The 23,146-nt window shown below is 52.9% G+C and overlaps 1 protein-coding gene across 4 annotated transcripts in view; it reads left to right on the top strand.

The window, feature by feature from the left end:
* Window positions 1–2,646: 2,646 nt before the first annotated feature.
* SLCO2B1 (solute carrier organic anion transporter family member 2B1) overlaps window positions 2,647–23,146 on the top strand; it is a 54,407-nt gene continuing 33,907 nt past the window's right edge. Inside the window, exons 1-5 of one of the 4 annotated variants that reach the window (XM_077113566.1) lie at window positions 2,647–2,780; window positions 3,796–3,871; window positions 17,499–17,629; window positions 18,788–18,925; window positions 20,411–20,573. In XM_077113566.1, the coding sequence (XP_076969681.1) occupies window positions 3,856–3,871; window positions 17,499–17,629; window positions 18,788–18,925; window positions 20,411–20,573 (448 nt within the window). In that variant the 5' untranslated portion in view covers window positions 2,647–2,780; window positions 3,796–3,855. Of the gene's footprint in view, window positions 2,781–3,529; window positions 3,872–9,760; window positions 14,492–17,498; window positions 17,630–18,787; window positions 18,926–20,410; window positions 20,574–23,146 lie in introns of those variants that run through there. The other 3 variants (XM_077113565.1, XM_077113564.1, XM_077113567.1) reach the window with 3 other exon arrangements.

The following is a 23,146-nucleotide window of genomic DNA, read 5'->3' as shown; positions in this document are numbered from 1 at the left end:
CATTTCACAGACAAGGACATTGAGGACCAGAAAGGGCAAGTGGCCAGCCTGAGGTCACCCAGCTAGAACCTGGTGAAGTTTACAGTTTCCCAGGAGAGATAAGCTATGCACATACAAAAGAGAAGGGGCTCTTTCGTGCACCCCTTCCAGGAGGTTTATCATCATCCCTATTTTACAGATGAAGAAACTGAGACTCAGAGAGCCACTTGCTGGTCGGAATTGAACTGTCCGATTCTCTCAAGCTTGTACTCTTTCTGGGGCACAGGACTTCCACTTTCAAGGAGAAATGCAGCATCTTTAGCTCTGCACACATTCTTTCCAGGCTGGTAGTAAAGGCCAGTGGAAGGTGGAGGCATTCAAACCCAGAGAGAGGCTGCTCTGAGGCAAAAGAGCCTGGTGAAGCTTCCCAAGGGAGGTGTCAGAAGGAGAAGGAAAATCCAGGCTGCACGCCTATGCAAGGCTGTGTGGGCCAGGCCTGGATCGGGCTGGAAGAGCTGAGTGACGATAGGGAAACTGAAGCCCAGGGAAGAACAGGGTCTTACCCATGGCCTCTCAGCAAAGTCTGCCCCTCTCTGGGCCTCAGTCTCCCTACCTGAAAAGGAAAAGGTTGGATTTGGTGATCTCCAAGTTCCTTCCTGCTCTGACCTTCTGAGAGCCGTGTGTCCATCCTTGCCGTCCTTGACTCAGCTTCCAGCCCCTGCTGTAACTCAAGGTGCAGCATTGGACAGGTCCCTTCACCTTCCTGAGCATCAGCATCCTCATGGGTGAAATAAGTGCTACATTGCAGATTTAATGAGCCATTGCCTATAAGCACATCTATACAGCTTGGGGTCCAACGCCAAGGCTGAGTCTGGGGCGTGGAGAAGGCTGAATCTTCTAACCGATACCTTCCCTTATCTGCCCCGGCCAAGGGTTCATTTACAACTGTCTGCTCCCTTGGCTGCCAGGCCATTTGGAAAGTGCAAGCAAAGGTGCTGAGGCAGCCTTTTGAACGATTTTTCAGGAAGGAAGCTCCAGTTTCTTCCCCCCACACCCCTGACTATTACGCTCTTCCCCGTTCCACCCCTCCCCACTTCTGAGCTCTTTGCAGTGCCCCTCAGAGCAGCCCTGAAGGTGGGTGCTTTGATGTCATGCTCTCCACCTAACAGATGAAAAGACCGACACCCAGAGAGGACAGAAGACTTGCCCAAATTTCCACAAGTTAGTGACAGAGCCAGGATCAGAAGTGAGGTTTTTAGTATGAAGCCCGGGACCCTTCCCTTGGACCAAAACCGAGATATTCTATGAAGTGAAGACTCTCCTATTTCACCTGCTTTAGAGAAAGGCATTTCCACACATGGGTTGACTTAAAGAGGGGGATGGCTTGTGTCCCACAACAGACCAGTGTCTCACAAAGCAGCATCAGGCTCTGCAGCAGGCGCAGGGCTGTGCGAACTACGTCACAGTGCCCTGGAAGCTGCCGAGTTCTGCAAACCGGGCCAGGCTTTGCCAACTGTACAGGGCTCTAAAAAAGGCATCGAGTTTTGCAAACTGTGGGAATCTGCAGATGGTGCTGAGATCCACACACATCGCCGGCCTGTAAAATGCAAGGCCTCAGCAAATATCACACTGATGCATGGCAAAGCTGGAGCACTAAACCAGTTTGGGCAGACCTCGGCCTGGGCTACCCACAGTAGGATCCCACTACAGCATTAACCCAACAGTGGGTCTAAGGCTCTGTTAGCCTGACTCCCAGAGGCTTCTGGGTAATTGACCCCTTCCTTGCTCCAGTACCACAGCTGATTTAGGGATGTTCTTGGATTGGGCTGTATCGTGCTGGGGTCTAGAGGTAATAGGTGTAGACAGGTCATGCCTGAGTGGCCCTTGGGTACCATGCCCTGTGGGGTACTGTGTATTGTTTGATCCGCAAATTGATGAAGGGAACCTGGCCAGCCAAACCGGTCCTACCACTTAACCAGATCAACTGATGCCTAGAGTTTCTTCGGCCTCCTGAGTCATGGTGGGGGCAGCTAAGCTTACAGAGCACCTCAAGTCCTGCAAGACCAATGTCTCTGCGAGGTCTGACAGTGCTGACTTTGGGCTGAAGGATTTATAGACAGACCCTGTTTGGTTTCCTCAAGTAGGACCAGGTCTCGTCTTTCTCTCAATCCAAGTCAACTGTTGGTCTTTCCCAGTAGGGTAGTCTTGTATCACGTTTCTGGTTTCTCAGAGATGCATTCATTCACAATAGTAAGTACTGACCGAGTGCCTGCTGTGTGCCAGGCAGATCTGTGATCTTATTTCAAACATCACTCACTTTCTGCTCACACTTCATACATTTACTAGGAGCAAGTTGAGCTGTTGTGTTAGGCTGAGAGTTAGATTCCAGAGCTCCATCCCCTTTCCATGCCATGACCCTATTCCACAATTGGGTCAGGATCACTTTGGGAAAACTCAGAGAAGGCAACCTGGGCAGAGGAAAATGCCTATTTCTAGCATCAGGGGTACAAAGCACGGCCCTACCACCTGCTAGCTGGGTGACCTCCAGCAACGTACTGAGACTCAGATACCTCATCTGTAAACTGGGGGAAATAATATCTGCCCTGTGGGGCCAATGGGAGAGTTCAGTAGGGCCTCATATGTGAAAGTGCTGTGCAAGCTAGGAAGGGCCAGACGGGTTTAATTTCTCTCTCTCTGCCCTGGTCTGAGCACTGCCTCTGCTGCTTTCTTCTCCTCTGAGCTCTAAGACCCCAGGCTTGGCTTTTTTCTCTCTCCCTGAACTTCCACAATGGTCCTGCCAGGTAAAAATTATTGGTCCTTCTTTATAAATGAGGGAACTGATGCTCAGAGATATGCAGGGACTTGCTTATTTAGTTCGACCACTAAATGACAGGGCTGAGATTGGCCCTAGATCCATCTGGCCCTAGGGCATTATCCTTTCTTGATCATCAGTCCAGCAAACTCTCTGAATTTCATGTTTTCTCTCTGCTCTCCTCCTTTCCTGCCCCTGGATGGCTGTAACTTAACACGTTTCAATCCTGAGTTCCTCCCAGGTGGCCTGGCCATTGGGATTCCCAGGTGCAGAGCCTCTCCTTCCTCTGGAGTCTTGGAGCTCAGTAAGAGGGGATGCAAACTCAAAGGGGGGCTGGGGCCAAGCCTCTCTTGGGGCTAACTGAGGAAAAGGGCTCTGTGAGTGAGACAGAATGAGGACTTTAGGTAGTCAGGGGCCCAGTAAAAAAGGAGAAGTTTCACTGAGGGTGAGAAAAGTTCTGCGAGGGCGACAAGTGTTCAGACTGGAAATGGGAATGCAATGAAGGGACTGGGAAATTGGGCTGCATGTCCAAGGGCTTGGGGAGACCCCTGGTGCTTCCTCTGCCCCCCACCTCTCCACTGCTAATAGCATAAGAGGAAATCTCCAAGGGAAATGCCAAAGTAAGAAGCTGGGAAGGAAAAGGCTGGGCTCAAAGCGACTGGGGGTGGGACGTCTTCCTCCTCCCAGCAGCTGGGCTGGGCTTAAACAGACCCAGCCTCCTGTCCACCCCTGGCCCTGGGCTGCCCAAGCCAGAGACTGAGAGACATGCAGAGAGGGAGAGAGTCAGGACAGAGATAGAGGGCCAGAACGAGGGTGAGACCAAAGCACACCCTTGGGAAGTGGGGTCAAGTTTGGGCAGGGCTTCCTAAGCCATACCTGGAAGAGGTGGCCCAAGAAACATTGACCCAGTGCCTGGAATTCACTATCAGCCATCCCTGCAGGGGCTCACCTCCTGCTGTCTCCAGGAGCCCCTGATAAGGTCTCACTCCCTCTTTCCTGCCAAGTTCCAGGTCCTGAGATTGAATTAGGGGCTGGAACCCACTGCGTACCTCACCCCAGCAGTCATGAGTCCCAGGATGGGTAAGTCTGGACCATGTGGGGTGGGGCGTTGGGTAGAAAGCAGGGGTCACGTTGAGAGGCTGCAGGACCGAAAAGCTGTGCTGGGGTGGGGTTGGGGGCTCACAGCTCCCTACACAGGGCAGGCACATGGCTGGAGCCCAGTGGAGCTGGGTTGAATGAATGTGTAAAGAATGACCAGAGGGGTAGGAAGGGATGCTGCTTAGCTGTTTACTCCGCTGGAGGCTGCGAATCCAAGCAAACCTCCCCGATGAGACAGAGATTGAAAAGGGCAGCACAGAAAGACAGAACTCCTGGACATCTCCCCACCACCACCGCCCGGCACTGAGCCCTGTTCTCCCTTCCTGAGGGAGATAAAGATAGAGACAAACAAAGCAAAGGAAAAAACAAAGATAGAGAAAAATGCAGTCAGAGAGACTAAGCAAGTCCAGAGATATGCAGAGACAGACAAAGACTGAGACAGAAGGACGGAGATGGAAAGACAGAGGTAAACAGGTGTCTGCAGCAAATGCAGGGAAATGGAAAGCGATCATCCCAGGAGAGACAGATGGGCTGGGGGGAGATACGGTAATAAAGAAAAGAGGGGGACAGAAAGGAGGGGTAGTTGGGACCAGAGACAAAGAATCAGAAAGAGCAACACAGACAAAAAGAGGGTTCAGAGAGAGACTTGCTGAGACATATATGGGTTGGGGGAATGCTGAAGGGGGAAATGCCTTGAAGCCCAGAGAATCCTGGAGAGTGAGTGACAACCCCAGGCGGTATTTCTGAGAACTAGGGCTGAGCTACCGGGCCAAGCCTATAGGCAGGAGGAGGGTGGTGGAGGGAACCAAGGGTCTGACGCCCTGCAGCCATCACCCCTGGCCTCCCTCCCAGCTGTCTGTCCTCCCCTGGCTGTGTTGGCCTCACACCCCACTCCGACAGGGCCCAGCTTGCTCCCAGCGTCCAGTGCAGACTTCATAGGCTGAGACGTAGCTGGAGGGACTCCAGGAGGACGCAGCTGCTGCGTGGGGGCCGTGGCATGGCGGGAAGGGTGGAACGGAGGCTTCCTCCCAGGGGGCCTTTCAGGACAGACAGCAGTGATGACAGGTTTTGTGGGGTCTGTCTGGAGCAGAGGCAGGGGGATGTGACATTGACAAACCAACTTCCCCCTCAGCCTTGGTGGGAAAGGGATGGGAGAATTGGGGAGCCCACGGATGCACAAAGAAACTAGTCTGGCCGTATTGAGTCTATTCCCCTGTCCCCGCTTTTCATGGTTGTTATTCTGCCCCACTCAGGGACCAGCTCTGGAATCTTCTCTAGCACCCCCCCATCCCCACTATACCCGCACATCCAGCAGGAGGCCGGCCCCAGCATCTGCCCACTGGACCACCAGAAGTCACCCCCGGCCCTGCTTCCTGAGGCCCACCCAGTGGTGTGGTCAGGCTGACACCTCCCGCAGCGCTCTCTTTCTGATGGGAGGCCGCGCTGAGGGATGTGGCGCGGAGGTGGGCCTCAGGCATAGACCCAGAGGGAGGGCCCATCAGCTCAGCCAAGGCACAGGGCTCCTTACCAGCCAGCACAGACACCAGAGACAGAAGAGTCAGGCACGCCCGGCTCCTGGCAGATCTCACCACCACCTCCCCACGTGCCTGAAGGCAGCAGGCAGAGCTGCCCTATCATGGGGGTGTTGGTGGGGGTGGGGGTGGGGGGTATTATCTCCCCAGGCCCTTCCCACTCTGATTCAGAGATTCCGTCACTTTCCTGGCCCTACATCTTTGCTCACCTTTACCTCTGCCAGGAATGTCCCCACCTACATCCCATTCTGGTGAGTTTTATGCTGTTTTCTGAGAACTTTAAATGCCGATGCCTCCAGGAAAACTTCCAGGCTGGAAGTGACCATTCCCTGTCAGTTTCCATATGCTGTTTGACCTCCTTAGTGTTTCAACATTCCTGTTCCTGCTATTCTTTCTGTCACTCTCTCCAGCCCTTCTGTGTTTGCTTGTGAACCATTCCAGAGCAAGTACATGGGGCAAGGGAAAGAGGTCGTAGGTTCAAATCTCAGCCCTGCACTCATTTGAGAATGCAGTGAAATGCTCTTCCCCATTTTAATAAGTGAGGAAACAGATGCTCAGAGAGGGCAAGTGACTTGTCAAGGATCACCCAGCAAATCGGTGGAAGAGTAGGGGCCAGAACCCAGGTCTGCTCGATGCCAAAGATCTTTCATGCTGACACTAATGAGCCTCCACCCACCTTGGCCACTTATCGACTGGCACCAGACAAAGCAAATTGTTCTTGGGTGCCAGTGACTAGGGAGTGGGCAGGGGTGGAGAATTATTTACTGCCAGGCTGGGCCTTGTCTGCTGGGTAATATCTCAGGCAGGGGCTTCTCAGAAGTGGTGAACCAGATGAAGAGCTTGCCTAGACCCCACGATATGGTGCCAGGAATTCACTGCACAGTCTATTCCTGTCCCTTTCAGGGACTCAGTTTCTCTGTGTGGTAGATGGAGGGGGTTGGCCAAGATAATCACTTGGAGCTCTTCTTGTGCTGATAAACTCAGATTTCTGTCTCTGGAAGGAGCAGCAGAACAGAGGCCTTTCCAGGCAAGGCCGGGACTCCCCATCAGTGCTCGGAGGCTTGGCTATCTCTGGGAGCCAGTCCGAGCCTCAATCATACCCTGGCAATGGAGAAGAAATAAACTTGGTCCTTTCTGCTCCTTCCTGCTACAGACTGGGACCCTAAGCACTAATGCTTGAAATGATGGGGAACCATACCTGCCCACCTAGGGGTAGGGCATGACTTGATCCACTCCCGAAACCCCAGAGTCCAGCACAGGGCTGGGCAGAAATAGGGTATCAGGAAAGGTTTGGTATGCAAACTGTCCTCCACCGTCTCCATGCCCCACCCTCAGCATTCCTTCCTCCCTCCACCCTTTCTCGAAAGACTGTTATGTGCCAGGCTCTGTGCTGACACAGAAGACCCAGAATGAAATGAGGCAGGACTCCATCCTCTAGGAGCTCCCAGCGGACCAGAGAATCACAGACACAAATCGCATGGATAAAACCAAAAATTGAAGTGTTGTACCTAGGCAGAAACAGGGACAGGCACAGAAAAGCGACCAAGCACCCAGGCTCAATGAAGGCTGGGGTGTCCTTCCAACAGAGGGTGCATCAACAGGGCTGTCAACAGGACGACTGTTACTGGGGAAGAGAGGACATTTGCAAAAACTTAAGCGACTAGATTTGGCCTGTTTGTGGAAACAGTGAGCTGCCCAGTGCTGTTGGAATAGCGGGTCACTGGACAACATCTTTGGAAATTAAGCCAAAGAGGCTAGAGGGGCTAGATCTCAGGGAGCTTCTAGGAAATGTTAAGGCATATGAACTTTGTCTTGAAGGCAACTGGAAGCTATAGAAAGTGTCCGAGGAGGAGAGTGACCACACTTCAGTAGCCCAGAGAATCTGCGTCCTGGAAATACTCATAATATCCCCACTAATGTGTGCAGCACTTTATGATTACAAGGTGCTTTCATGTCTATTTTACAAAAAGGAAACTGAAGCTGAGAGGCGCCCACTTACCTGCCCAAGGCCACACAGCCAGTAAGTGGCCGAACTGAGACTCAAGCCCACTCCCCCTCCCGGGTGTCAGGGCCTTTTCTCTGCCATACCACACCGGTCTTTGCTTTCTTCTCTTTCTTGACAAATCTGTACTGAGGACTCTAATGTGCCCAGCCTGTGCCAAGCCCTGGTGAACACAGGCTTGAGTGCCAGCAAGGGGGCCTGCACCAGGTCCCCCTCCAAGACCCCAGAGGTCTTGATGCCAAAATAGCTTTAAGACAATTATTTGGATTGCCTTTTGCTTGGATGCCAAAGTTTTATCCAGACCTGGGACTCATAATACAATAAGGTGGGATAAAATGGGACCCATACAGAACAGATTTAAGCCCAGGAGAGAGATGAGCTGGGGCCACATTTGTGTGTGTGTGTGGGGGGGGTGCTGTGTGACCTTGGGCCAATGGCCACCTGTCTCTGTGCCTCAGGCTCCCTGTTGTAGTCCTAAGCAGACTGGTCTGGATTTCCTGTGGGCTCAGGGCTCACCCATCCCCCAGGCCTTGTCTCATTTAGATGAGCCAACAGGGCCAGAACAGGGAACAGAAAGTCCCAGCACAGGGTCCCTGACCCAGCTTGGAAACCACCTGAAAGTGCCTGTCCCTCTCCCCCACCTCAAGAAGCCACAGCTGGAAGGCTTACAAAAGCTGGACTTCAAACACATTATTGTACCCTTGACAGATCCCCCCAGGAGTCCTGCTAGGAGGAATTTCCCCACAACGATGGCCAAGCCCAACAACCAGAGAAAACTCCTGCCTGCCTTTGACCCTCCCCCTTCTAGAATGTCCCTCCAGGCCAAATGGGGAGGAACTGGAGCCCATGGAAGCCCGCACTGCCCCCACCCCACCCAGGGCCCACCGCCTCAGCCCCCACCTGTATCCCCATGCTCCAGGCCTCTCTTCTCTCTCATTTGGGTTAGCTCAATTCAACAATAGTATTTTAAAACTGGGCCAGATTTTGAAAGCTGAGAAAGGGTTTGCAAGGGGAAAGGCACTCCAGGCTGAGACTATAGATTGTGTAAATGCTTAGAGGAGCAAAAAAACGTTAACGAATTTGGAGAATGGAAGGACCTATAGGAGCCAGAGAATAATGTTGACTGGGGGTGGGAGGTAGATGAGGCAGGCGTGGCTCCCAACACCTTTCACCTCCTTGAGGCTGAGCAGTCTGCCCTCCGCTTCCTGCAGGTGGGCCCAGGAGCGAGGGGCTAACAGTTGTTGAGCACTGCAGTGTGCTAGGCAGAGGCACGGTCCTTGAATCCTGCCCAAGACACTGTGAAATAGGCACCTTCTCCCTCTTCGCAGAGAAAGGAACTGAGGCTTAGAGAGGCTATGCAATTCCCCTACGGCCATACAGCTGCCATATGGGAAAACCAATATTCAAATTCAAAATTGTCTGAGCCAGAGGGTTTTAATAAAGCTCTAGCATGATGCAGCAGGACAGGAGGGCAAGACAGCTTCTGCCCCAGTGTAGTTCATTGCCTGATCAGCAGTTAATAGGGGGCATGAGTAATGTATGAGAGCGACCAGTGCTGCAGAACAGAGAAAGGACTGAGGGAGAGATGGCGGGACTGGGCTGCAGGAGCCAGGCAGGGTAATCAGCAGGCCAAAGGATGCCAGGGCAACCTAGCAGGTGGGAGGGGTTCAAAGCAGGGGCTGGCCTCTCCCCACCCCAAACACGTAGGCCCCTATCTCCAGAGATAGGTATCTGCCATCATTGTGAGAGATGGATTGCCCAATGTCTGTGCTGGGAATATTTCCCTTCCAAGGCCAGGGCTGTGGGTGTGTTAGTGCTGGAGGCAGTGGGCTTTCCAGAAACACCTGGCTTCTGTGTGACACTGCCTCCCCATCTTGGCTTCTGAAACACAGTTCCAGGGCAGGTTCCTCCCTTCATTCTGTTCTCCAAAGTTGGGGCACACGGTGGAAGCTTCTCACTCTTGCTGGGTTTGTTTGACTGCTGGTGGCTTCTGTTACCCTCTGGCCACACATGCCTTCCAGACTCCCAGAGCTCTGTCTCCAGCCCATACCCTTTCTCTGGAAACCACAGCCTCCTAGGCATCTCCCTTTCGGTGCCCCCCAGCACCCCAAACTCACCATGCCCAATACTGAACTTGTCAGCACCCTCCAGCCCCAACCCTCAGTGATGGTTCGTCCAGCCTCCCCACCCAGCCTCAACCACTCTTCAGCCTCCTGCTCTCCCCAAGCCTGGTGGCTCCCACCTCCCCACAGTGGTAATATCTGCTTCATAGTCTCCACCCCCACAGACCCCACTGTCATTCACTTACCTGGACCCCACCCCAGCCTCCTCAAATGCTTCCTTGCTTACAGCCTGGGCCCCCCAATCTACACCCACAGCCGTGGGGCTCTCCCCAGGAGGGTGCACCTGACCTCATCACTGTCCTCAGGCAAAGCCCAACCCTTCAGCCTGGCTTTCAAGGCCCATCATGGTCTGGTCCCTCCAACTTCAGCCTCACTTTCCCCATCTCGAGCCTGGTCTTCTCCCTTCATCACTATTTGACCCCTGAGCAATCTTTGCACTTTAATACTTCTGCTGATGCTTCTTTCTCCAGGAAGCCTTCCAGAACTTCCCATTCTAAGCTAAGGCTCTCTTCTCTGTTCCATAGTATTGAAACTCTCTGTGACCCAGCACTGAGCACACTTCATCGTGATTCTGTATTGGATGTCTGCCGCCCCCTTGCCCCCAGGTACACACATGCTCCACCCTGGGAGATCCCTGAGGGTGTGAACTTGGACTGTTGCCGCTGAGTCTCCAGCAGCCTGCCTTGGGGAGGTGTCAGTGTCACTCCTAGAACCAGTAGAGCACAAGCTTTATCCCTGCTGCAGTGACACTGGGCAAGCCATGGCCTTCTCTAGTCCTGCTTCTTCACGGCTCAAGGTGGTCAATCTAGCCCTGGCTTCCTTTTCCTCCAGGCAGCCTGATGATTGTGCCAGGATGAGGGGACAGCTCCTGTTGAGTGGACTCCCCAAGCCCAGCCCTGGCAGTGAGGACCACTGTTGCTCAGGGTCACAACCAGGGAGGCTCCCAGTAGGTAAAGGGTGTCTGTGAAGCAGACTGGACAGTCATTTCCAGTGAGGCTCCAACACGCACACTGACATGTGCAGGCCCAGCATCTCGGACCAGCTGAATGTTGCCATATGAGAAAATGGACCCAGTGTTGACAGATCTGAACTTTCCAGAAAATCCAAAAATCTGAAGTATTTATGTGAAGTTTCCTGATTTTTAAATGCTAGCAACTAACCTAAAAATATACAGTGGGACAGCACTGTGCAAGTAAAAAATATATATATGTATGTACAAGGCCAGACACGCACCATGTACTGCACAACTCCAAGGGTCACTGTTCACACCGTGGTCATAGTCTGCTCGCCTGAATGTGGGGCCTTGGGCCAGGGCCTCCAGTTGTAACCTCTGCCTTATATTCCATCACTGCCCGTTTGTTTAATGGCCCTGGGTGTGTGCGTGCGGTGGATGGGGGAGAGGCCTTTCCTTCTCTCACATAGGCAAGTTATTAGAGAAAAACAAAGAGGTCATGGAATGCAGCCCGGGGAGGGTGGGGCAGCAGAGGGTCTGTACAGCTTCAGGGATCAGAAGGAGATGAGAGAGTAATGTGCTGGGGCTGAGTCTCCCACAGGAAGAAATATAAGTTATTTTGAGGTCCAGTGGCCAAACCTGGAAATAGACTCCCTGGTGAGTCTGGGACAAAAGCTGGCAAAAGGCATTTGGAAGGCACCTTGGAGCTGACAAAGGGCGTTAGCCCGAGTAACCCTCAAGACAGCTGTGAAATGTGGGGCTTATTATTCCTATTTACAGAGGTTCAGTGGTCTAACGGCTGGCCCAAGGTCATACCAGGTCAGCTGAGGGACAGGCTGCAACGTTCTGGAGAGGACGTGCCATGCCTTGCCCTCTTTGGTCTAAGCCCTTTTCCTGGTGGCTGACCTGGATTAGTGCCTGGATGGCCTCTCACTCCTCCAGATTCTACCTTGGCACCTACAAGCCCTTATTGGTATGTCTCACCTGAAGTTTCAAATCTGGGCCCTGGATGTGAGTTCTGAACTCCCACCACTCTCTCATCCCTGGCCTGGGGGCCACATGTCCTTCTTGCCACATTTCTCTTTCATTTTGTGCCTGCAGCGCTCTCTGAGCCCATGAGAAGAGGATGCTGCCTAACCAATGAGCTGACTGATTAGCTAAAGAAGGGACTGACAGAATGACACACTGTGCCCCTACAACCACCTTTGAAAATTCATAGGAGAAAAGCCAGGCTAATATGAGAAAGTGGGGACCACTTGCTCTTGTGAAGGCAGCCATCGCAGCCACCATCTCGTGGTTGTGCGGGGAGTCCAGGAGACAGACAGATCTAGGTTCCAGTCCAGGCTTTGCCATTTACCGGCCCTGGGACCCTGATTAAATCACCTCCTTTCTCTTCTGTGCCTCTATTCCTGCATCTGGATTATGGAACTCACAGCTCCTACCTGAAAGTGTTGCTGGGAGATTGGGCAGGTCGCCACGTGAACCTGACCCTGCACACGGCATTGTGCAGTCTGTGTTAGCCTCTGCTTGCCCTCAGATCAAGAGACTCAGGATGAATCCTCGGTCTGGGCCTGCTGTTCGGGGCTGACCACTCCGGGGGTTTGAGGGCTCCCTCTCCCAGCCAGGCTCCCCTCCCCTCCCCCAGTCCTCTGCTGTTGAACTTTCACTAGATTCTCTGGTTCTAGATGTAGCAACGCTTGTTCCACAAAGCCAGTGTGGAGGGAAAGACTGGCTGCGTGACGGGGAGGAAACCAGTGTTCACGGAGCCCGCGCTCTGCAGACTGTCAATGCTGGGTCCCCAGATACCACCAACACCGCCTGCTGATAAGACAAAGTTGATTGCTGACCCCTGCAAGGGACACGGCCACCTCTCAGAGCTCTGGCAGGGTCTCTGAGAAGGGAAGGATTTTTTGAGACTTTGAAGTTTGGTTTAAGACCAGCCTTTCAGGGGGGGCTGGGGGCTGGGGCGTGCTTAGGACCGGGTAAGAATCTCTCTCCACCAGGTCAGAATTGGTAGGAACAGCAAAGCAAGGGTTTTGAGGCAAGGGAGTCAAAGCTGTGGACTGCAAATTGTTGATGCTCTCCACCGAAGAGTTGATTGTCTTTCAGGAGTTTCTGTAATCAACAATCAAGCCATTTGCTTGTGCAGGACAGTCTGGGAAGAGTAGAATAAAGCTCACGAGGACAATGGAACAGCAGAGGCGTAGGCGGTGAGGTGTGGTTCGGTCTTCGGTGTTCAGGCGGAATGTGGGGTAGACGGTTCTGGTTCTCGGCAGGCACCTTCTGCACTGGACGTAGGGATGACAACCTCTGCATTGCAGAGGAGCCACTGGCCTGAGGCCACATACCCCATGAGTGACCGGGGGAATTCAGACCCTAGTGACTGTGCATGGACAGAAGGGATCCAATTCCTCATTCAGGGTCAGGTCTTGTGGTTGACTGGAGCTTGGGTGAGAGACAGAGAGCTCATTCGGAGATAATTCTGCTGAGGGTGAGCTGAATGGTGAGGTCAGAATGGAGGGGGAAACTTGGAGATGGACCAGATGTGTGTGGGAAGCAAATGGATACAATTGGGTCTTCCTGCCTTGGAAGTGCTTGAAGACTTATAAGGAAAAAGGAGGGAAATGATCTATAGTGGGTGCCTACTGTGTACCAGGCACTAGCCATGTGCCTTAGCTGCCTTACCTCCTTGAGGTAGGCACTCTTATCCTCACTTTACAGATGAGAAAACTGAGGGTCAGGAAGTTCAAGGGACATTCCAGGCTCACATAGTGGGCTGGTGGCAAAGCTGGGATTCGAACTCAGGTCTAAAGACTCTAGAGCTCACATTCAGCCCCATTTCTCTCTGGGATTTACTGTTGCACCTGGGGGGGGTGGCTGAAGGAAACAGGACTCTTTGCCTTTCTAGCAAAGAGCAGACAGAGAAAGGTGGGCCTCTGCTAGGCTTGCCCTCATCACCCCAGGCCCAGCTGGTGTGAAGAACACAGATGGCTGCCTGTAGAGGGTAGCTGGAGGCTACTGGCTGCAGGTTGACAGCAGACCCTCTGACTTGCTGACAGAGTCTCTGACCAGCCAGCCACCCAGTGAACAAAGTTTATGACTGACAGACTTGCAGGGCCACTGCCTGGCCAGCTTACTAAACAGATGGTTGCCTGACAGACAGCCCGACCAGGCAAGTCACCTAAAAGATGCCAGTGACCACCTGGCTTACCAGTTGCTGTTCATGGGTGCCTGTATGAGTGTCCAGCTAAGTAACTGACTGCAAAAAGACAGACAAGCACTAAGTAACTAGCTGCAGACAGACAGACAGACAAGCATGCAGACTTCTGCCAACTGACTCCCATGTCATGAGCTCCCAGCCCTTGGAGCAGCCTGCCTACCTGGGGCTCCAAAACCTGGTTACCCATGTGGGAGAGAAATGGATTTTGTTCTTGGCTCCCAGTTCCTTCCTCACTCCTATTCCCAGACTTAGTTCTGGCCCTCTCTGGTTGAGTTTCATTTCACAGCTGCCCCTTCCTCCTTTCTGGGCTGGCTTCCCAGGACAGGAAAGGGTTCCAGTGCCCCTTACACACAGCTCTGGTCTCAGACCCACCTTCCAAGCGGAGTTCTGTACTCAGGGAGACAGACTGTTACCAGCCCCTCAGTAGAGGTCTCAGCCCACAGAAGGGGCTCAGAGGGGGACTGACAGCTGGCCAGAACAACCCTACTCAGTGACCAACTGGCCACCAACCTGCTGACTGATGTCTGTCTCAGACCCCAGAGGAAAATGGTCCACACTTCCCTTCCACTTCCTCTCCCAACCCCCAAGGCCTACGCTGTGGACCTTACCCTCTGGAAACCAAAAGCAGCCACATATCTGAAAGATAAAATAAAGCCAGGCAAGACTTTGAGCTTTGGCAGGGGAAGCTGAGATAGACGCTGCAGAGAGAGCCAGAGATGGAGCTGGAATAAAGGCCGCCCTGCAGCTGGTGAGGAGACTCAGGGAGCGAGCAGGTGAGAAGGCAGAAGGCTGGAGCTGGGGCTAGACGGCTTGGGGTACAGGGAGGCTGTCCCCCAAGAGTGTCCAGAAAGCCAAGCCATGGGTCCCAGGATCTGATCTAGAGCTCAGGTTGAGTCTGTCTCTCAGCAGAGACTGGACCATGGTAAGGGGAAGGTTCTGGGCCGATCCGCTGACCTTCTGTCCCCCGCCCCCTTCCATTCTCTGGGTTTCTTGCGGAGCTGGGGTCCAGGTTAGTGACTTTTGCCCACTCAGCCTCAGCGCCAGGCCTCTCATCTGGCTGGCCTGGTCTCTTGGTGGCGTGGATACTGATGCCTTCAAGGTGACCTGGCTAGGTTTAGTTGGGCTGAGACAGAGATGAGCATCGTGTTTCTTTCCCTCATCAAACCTGTGCAAGGAACGTAGACTCCCCAAATCTGGGTGCATTGCATGGTGTGGCTGAATGTGAGAAGCACTTAACAGACTGAGGAGAAACAAAGAAAGATAATCATCTTGGGTAACAGGTAACAGAAGTCTGGGAAACTTCAGTAGGTTTTTTTTTTTTTTTTAATCTCAGTTATTTATTAGTTCCTTTAGGATTTGCATCCTGGGACATGATGCCTCTGAGTCTGGGGTGATAGATGAAAGCTTATTCATATCTGGGTGCTGACTTTACATTTACGTATTGCTTCTCAGTGTGACTAAAAGCTCAACTTTCACAGCTTGCTTACAGCTTTAAGATTACATTTAGAGTGCTACTACTGCAGGAGCTTTGAGTGATGTTAAGGTTAGCGCTTGGACTTGAGTCCCTGGACCAAGGCTAACCAGCAGAGCTAGTTATCTCTGAGCCTTGGTGTCATCAGGAGCATAGAGATAATACTAGCACCAAAGGGACAGAGTTGTGGAGAGGGCTAGCAAGCCAATGCATGCAGCACCCATAGCACAGCACCCGGGCTAGGGGATGCAGCCAGTCCCTGCTGAGTGAAAGGAACTGAGGCTCAGAATTGGCTCCTCACTCCCTCTTCTTCTTCAAAGCGACTTCCTCATCTCCCTGGGTCAGACCCTTATCTTCTCCCTGTCAGGTATCAGTTTTGTTTCAGTATCTCCTTGTCTCTTCTGATTGATTATTTGCCCTTCAGCCTATGAACTTCCATTTCCTGAGTCAAATTCCTCAGGCTATTTGAATATACATTTCTTTAAAGAAGATGCACAGATGACCAATAAGCACAGGAACACATGCCCAACACCTTAGTCATCAGGAAATGCAGATCAGAACCACAACCAGATACCATTTCACAACCACTGGAATGACTAGAATAAAAAAGATGGACAATACGCATGTTGGTGAGGCTGTGGAGAAACTGGAAACCTCATACTTTGCTGGAGGAAATATAAAGTGGTGCGGCCAGAAGGAAAACAGTTTGACGATTTTCAAAACTTTAAATATAGAGTTACCATAGGATCCACCAATTCTACTCTTAGGTATATACCCAAGAGAATCAAAACCAAGTAGACCTTGAAGACATTATGCTAAGTGAAAGAAGCCAGACACAAAGGACCACAGATTATATGATTTGGTTGATGTGAAATGTCCAGACTAGGCAAATTCGCAAAGACAGAAAATAGGTTAGTGATTGCCAAGGGCTGGGGGAATGAGGAAAATGAGGAGTGACTGCTAACAGACATGGGATTTCTTATTGGGATAATGAAAATATTCTGGAATTTGATAGTGGCAATGGTTGTGCAACTTGTTGAATATACTAAAATCTACTGACTTGTACATTTTTTAAATGAACCATACATTTTAAAGGATGGATTTTGTGGTATATGAATTATATCTGTTTTAAAACTCCTTCAGGCCTCCATGGTCCCTGCATAAGGAGCATAAAACCTTTGTATGAGGAGGCTCCGGGCCTCTGTAGGTCCCTCCCTAGACTGCCTTCCACGTCTGGTGACGGATGGGGAAGTTAGGACCTAAGGAGAGTCCCTGGGGTCAGAGGTGTCCTGAGGTCAGTTTTCAGGCTCCAGAAGGAGCTTGTGGAATGAGGGGAAACTCCTGTCTGAGTTGAGAGGCTCTGAAACAATGGAGGGGGTTTCCGGCAGGAAGTGGGGCCTCAGAAGGAGAAAGGAAGGTGAAGGAAGCCTGGGCTGTCTGAGGAGGCAGGTGGCTTCCAACTAAATGGCAGGGTGGAGTTTCCCAGAGCTAAACTTCCAGGATCCCTGCAGAGATGAAGCATCAGGAAACCCTGGAAGGTGCCTCTGAAGCTTTCCTCTTATCTCAGTGAGTGGAATGCTGGCGTGGCGACCATGGTTATTGTGGGAGAAAACCAAGATGCATCCTGGGGCCAAGGGCTGAGGTTCTAACCACAGCTCTGTCTCCTGAGTCGTCACTCCCTTTGGGGCCTCGGTTTGTTCAGGAAAGGGTTAAATGAGATGACCTCGAAGTGCCTTTTCTGCACAGATGGTTTGCAACTTGGCTTGATGGTATGAGCTGGAGATTGGGCTGGTTAGCTCAGTGATTGCATGCAGGGTGGTTCCCTGTGGGGATACTGGCATCTGTTCCTACACCCTGAACTACCCCCAGGAAATACCTTTATTCCCTGACTATAGAAAGAGCCTCAACCCTGCACCTGACCCCAGGCCCTAGATCGCAGATTGAGCCAGACACAACCAGAACCAGACTCAGCCTCCAAGAACTCGGGCCCTCACAACCACAGGCCCCGGGAAGCTGCAAGAAAGTGCATGGCTCATCCCCGCTGCAGGGCCCATGGCTTGCGGGTTTGCATGTGTGCAAGGGTCAGAAGCTCTTCCCTAGAAAGGAGGTTATGCTGGGAACAATGTGAAGTAGTGAAATAGGTCCTCTCCATCACTGTGACCTGGGAGTCAGGAGGCCCAAAGGTGCTTTCATTCGCAGACTCTTAGGAATTGCTAAAACAGCTCGGTTCTGACATCTGGAGCTACCTGGTCAGGGCCATTCTCTGGGATTCTGTTTTCACTTTCACTACTTGGTTGTCTGTCCCACAGGGCCGGCAGGTGAGGGGCCGCAGGTGCCAGACAACGACCCCAAGGACGCCATGGGCACGGGAGGCCCACCCGGAGGCGAAGCCAGCCCAGGCCCTGAAGGCCGGCAGCCCAGCATATTCCACAGCATCAAGGTACCCTTGGGCTCGGGCTCAAGGGCAGGGGCGGCCAAGCCCCGCAGAGCAGGCTCTGCTGCTTCCTGGCTGGGGAACACCAGGAAAATGTCGCCTTTCTCTGAGCCTTCCTTTCCTCATCTGTAGGAGGCGGGGATGGAAGGGATGGTGAACAAAAGCAATTAGCTTGGTTTCGGGCACGTGGTAGGCGGCCTGGAGGAAAGAGGGGCTGCTCTGTGGGCAATGGGGCCTGAGCCCCCGGCCTCCCAGTTCCCTAGAGGGATAGAGAAAGACACATTCCCTCCAAACATCTACTGAGCACCTACTGGGTGCCGGGCCCTGTGCCAGGTGCCGTTCACTCAGGATCTTAGTTCTGACAACAGCCCTGGAAGGTAGGGACGCCGTCCTCATCGTGTGGGTGAGGAAGCCAAGACTCAGAAGAACAAGGTGACTATTGTTAAGCTCTGGCATATATACTCTATTTTTTAATTCTTTGAAACAGGTTTCCCTTCTCTTAGGAATTCTGCCAGTTTTTCAGGAGGAGGATCAAAGGCAGGCCGGGATGTTTGGGGTAGAGCGGGGTCGGGTTGAGCAGCCTAAGGATTGGGTGTGCGCGGCAGTCTCACGGGGAAACTCTAGGGTGGGGTAGAGACGGATCTTGGTGACTCTGGGCTGGCTTCCTGGAGAAAGGGGCAGAGTGCTGGGAGCACTCTGGGACCATGTAGGAAGGAACATCCAGTCCAGCTCAGTGGGTTGCTCTGAGGGTCAGATAGGGCTCCTACCTGTCCCGTCCCCATGAAGGGTCGACCCTCTTGGGTGACCCCCAGGCTCTCAGAGTGTACCCAGGACAGTTTTTTCTAGCTTTTAGGCCTGCGTGAGAAACCTTGGACTATGCCAATAATTCTTTCTCTCTGTCCGTCTCTTTTGGTCTCTCCCTGTCTCGCTCCTCTTCTTGACTCTCCATCCCTGACTTTTCTCTCCTCCCATGTGGCTGTCTCCTCTGACTCTGTTTCCCCATCTTTATCCCTCGCTTCTCCCCTGGTCTCACTCTCCCCCTCTTTCTCCAACTCCTTCTCCCTCTGTGGCTCCCCACCTCCACCACCCCCTGTCTGCATCCCTCCCCGCCTCATCTGTTCCTCCGTCCCTCTGCCTGCTGCCGTCATGCGGCTCCTCTGGCAGTTCTTCGTCCTGTGCCACAGCCTGCTGCAGCTGGCGCAGCTCATGATCTCTGGCTACCTCAAGAGTTCCATCTCCACAGTGGAGAAGCGCTTCGGCCTCTCCAGCCAGACTTCGGGGCTGCTGGCTGCATTCAACGAGGTACTGGCCCTGGCTCCACTGCAGGGGTGGGGCCATTGCGGAGACCTGCCCTCTCCCCTGCCCCCAACCTCCTTCCTCACCCCACACCCAGTGGCCTCAGGCAACCCACATCAACCCCCCAATCTCCTTGGCCAGCATCTTCCAAAGCTTTCTGGCTGAGAGACTGATAAACCATGTGCTCGGGGCCCAGAGGAGACGCCTCCGGCCCTATAATGCAGAGCATTGGCCGCAGTCTTCTCAAGACCCGGCAAGCCTCCCCCTGTGTTCGCTCTGATGGGGGACATGGCACATTTTAGAGCTAGCCGGGATGTGGATCCCCACATCCACCCTCTCTCCCTTTGGTTCCCTTACTTTTCCAGGCATCTAAACAATTGTCTGCCCCAGGGAGGAATCGGATCAAGTCGCTTCAGCAGTGATGAGAGAGTTTTAAATTAGATCAGAGGCAGAACTTTCCAACCTTGGGTGGTGGTGAGAAGAAGTGACACCATGGCACAGGGTGTTATCCTCAGAACTGCCCAGGGATGCACAGACCTCAGGGTCTGGAGTCAATAGTCAAGTGGCTAGTCATGGACTAACTGGACTCCAGGCTGCTTTGGGTGGATTTGGAGATCAGGGTCCAGCTATGCCCCAGCCCTTCCATCACCAGATGTTCCTTCTCACCCTTGGAGAAGGCAGCTGTCCGGAGAACATTGTCTTTCTTCCCTGCCCTCAGCAGCGTTCTGTAAAATTCTCGGCCCACTTGGCAATGTGTCACATTCCTCCCAACCCATGGCCTGCCGGCTACACAGTCCTGGCCCCAGACGTCCGTCAGCACCCCACCTCTAGGTCTTGGATGTGGGAAGTGAAAGTCTGCCTTGCTGTAGGACCTCGGGCGCGTCACCACCTCTCTCTGGGCCTCGTGTCCCCATCTATCAAGCGGTTACACTTCCTAATGCCAACCCTCTGCCAACCACAGTCACCAGCCAGGGAGCCGTGGACTTGGATTCACACCCAAGCTCCTGACTGCAGAGCCTGCCCCCCATCCCACGAGCTCTCAAGTCCCCCCCACTGCCCACATCCGAGTATTTTGATCCTAAGGCTTGAAATTCAAAGCCTTAGTCCTCTGGCTTTAGACATTTTAAAATATATTTCCCTCATTCATGACTTCCCAGAAACTCCAAATCCTTTTCCTTCACTACCATCTCTCCTCCATGTTCGGGATCAACCCATGTTCTAAAAGGAAAATGAAATTCTGGTTTTATCCTCCCTGCCCTCCTCCCCTCCCCGCCCACCCCCAGCCCCGCCTTAATGGGTCAGCAGGGCCTTTCCTGGAAGGACCTGGACTCTGTGTTTAAAGAAGAGCCTGGAAGATTCCTATGCAGCCAGCTAGTCCATGATAGAACTGGGAAAGCCGAGGTTGGGGATAGAGACAGGCCTCCAGCCCTGGGAGGGGCCTATGCCACTGGGCTCTGCCCCAATTTAATAGGTCCCCCTGTCCTGCTGCAGGTGGGGAACACGGCCCTGATCGTGTTCGTGAGCTATTTTGGCAGCCGTGTGCACCGGCCCCGGATGATCGGCTGTGGCGCTGTCCTGGTGGCCCTGGCAGGTCTGCTCATGAGCCTCCCGCACTTCGTCTCAGAGCCATACCACTACGACCTCACCGGCCCCGGTAGGAGCAGGGGCCCTGCACCCGACAGGCCCTGAGGAGCTGCACTGTTGGGCTCCCGGGAGTCCCCAGGCCTTCCTCCCCCACCCCGCTGCCTCCCTGAGTCCCAGCCCAGGTGGCTTTCATCAGCAGTCCTGGGGCAAGGGGTAGGACAAATGTCCCGCATTTTTCTTTGAGGTCGGGTGCATTTACAACGCGGCTTAATCATGACCTCATGTTTGTAGGCCCTCAAGAACCGTTTGTGGCATAATGACAGCCGTATGGTACACTTTTCACCATGCACCAGACAGTGCTCTAAGTGCTTTATGTATATGATGCATTTAATCCTCACAAGAAGCCAAGACAATGATGAAATAAAGAATGAATGAATGAATGAACAAATGGAGAAAATGAAAGAATTTTAGATAGGAACAGTCAGGACCTGTTCAGTACAGTAAGATTTTGTTGAGAGCCTACTTGACAGATGGATGAGAGAATCCCTTAAAAAATGACCCAAGCACATAAGAATTCACTTCATTCTTTCTCTCTCTCACCCACCCACCCACCCACCCATTCATCCATCCATCCATCAGTCTAACCATACATCCCGCCAACCATCCATACAGCAGTCCACCCAATAACCCCTTAGTAATGCCTGCTCTGTGCCAGATCCTGATGGCGGGGGGGTCAGTCCTTGCCTCCAGGAGCTCCCAGTCTGGGGGAGGAGACAGAGACAAACAGAAATCCCCCCAGTGCCACTGTGGGAGGGAGCCCACGCCCCAGCCTGCCCTCAGGAAAGGATTCCCAGTGAAGGAGAGCTCTCTTGCTCCTCCTATCAGCTCACACCTCTGGAGCTCCCACTCTAGCCAGGGCTGGGGTGAAGAGATGGAGCAGGTAGGACTAGCCCTGAGTAGCTCCTGTAAGGTGTGGGGTTGGTGTGAGCATGGACAACTCTGCTACTAGGTATAGAGTCCAGCTCCTTAGGAGGTGGCCAGAGGGAGCCACTGGAGCCCTGAGTGGGGGGAGGACACTTGTAGCTGGAGGGAGCTGGAGAGGGTAGCACTTAAACTACGGTTTAGAAAGAAGATGGGCATTTCAGGTGAAGACAGCTGCATGGCCAAGGACAAGGGAAAGTAAAGTGTATATCTGAGGAAAGCAGAGCACTTTATTTGGGCCCTATGGGAAGTTGTCAAGAGGACTAGTTGGAATGCTAAAAAATAATACATCCTCATAATATTTGTCTGGAATGTTCACCTTCCGTGAAGCTTTTCCTGGGCATGGTCACACATGCTTCTCTTCATCCTGATGCCACATGACACCCCTGCCACAGGCTCACCATGGAACCCTGAGCAAAACCCTTCTCTCTGAGCCTCAGCCTTCACATCAGTCCAACGAGTCAATGAGACTCAGTGATGTCCAAGTACCTGTCCTGCTCCGACATTCCAGGCCATTCCATTCATTCATTCTTTCTCCAATCTTTATTCAGCTCTGTTATGTGCCAGGCCCTCCATGAGACACAGGAGTGGAAAGGGCAGACCTGGTCTCTAACCAGCTGTCCTATCTGACATCTAGCAGGTGCTGACAAGCCACTTGCCTAATGTTCGCAATCCTCATCTGTGAGTGAGAAAACCGAGGCTCGGGGTGGAGGGGGCATCTTTCCCAAGGCCCACAGCTAGTTAGAGGTGTAATTATGGCACACCCAGGCAGCCTGGCCCTAGAGCCTCTACTATGAGCTGCTGAATTATTCTGTTTCTGAATTCCCTCTCTCTGTAGAACATCCATTCTAGGAGAGCTGTTTGAGGCATGAGAAAGGCCCTGGCTTCTGCTGAAGTCATACAGTGAGGTGCGGTTGAAGGTCAAAATATAGAGCCTTGACCTTGGGTCACATGCCCCTTCTGGGCTGAGGGAGTGCCTCTTGGCGCTGGATGGACACAGCTCAGAGTCCCAGCTCCGGGAGAGGGCTGGGCAGGCTGCAGAGAGGAGGCCACTCCTATAGCTGCTTTTGGGATAATAATAGTGTGAGGCTTTCCTCCCGTTTGCTCACCAAATATTGGTGAGCTGCAGGGAACAAATTACTGGTAATAAATCAAAAATTCACTTTTACTACTCTCTGCAGCTGTGTCCTGAGCTGACACCAAACCCTCCCCAAAATGAACCCAAAAGTCACTGGAGCTCTCCATGAGCCAGCCCAGGCTTCCCTCACCTGCCCAGCCCTGCCTTCAGCCCTGGCCATGCCCCTCACCCTCTGCGATGGGGTCATCCTGAACTTCTCCTCCTGCCAGCACAGTGCCCTTTCAAGCACAAGCTGTGACCTCGCCCTGGAACACCAACTCCCCCCCCTCCTCCCCCGACCTTCTCGGTTTGGAAAATCTTGTTTGTTTTTCTGGACCCGGTTCAAACGCTCCCTCCTTTGACCACCCCACCTCACCCAAGAAACACAGTTGCCGTGGGGCTTTCACACACGTCTGCTCAGAAAGGTCGTACAGGGTGAGTTAAGGGCACGGACTCTGCAGCCTTCCTGGCTCTGCCTTTTTCTGGTTGCTGCGTGAGCATCAGTCCCCTCATCTGGGAAAAGGGTTCGACGAGAGCACCTGCTC

The sequence above is a fragment of the Tamandua tetradactyla genome, chromosome 8, assembly GCF_023851605.1.
Source record: "Tamandua tetradactyla isolate mTamTet1 chromosome 8, mTamTet1.pri, whole genome shotgun sequence".
Lineage (NCBI taxonomy): Eukaryota > Metazoa > Chordata > Mammalia > Pilosa > Myrmecophagidae > Tamandua > Tamandua tetradactyla.
This window is presented reverse-complemented; position numbering and strand designations above follow the sequence as displayed.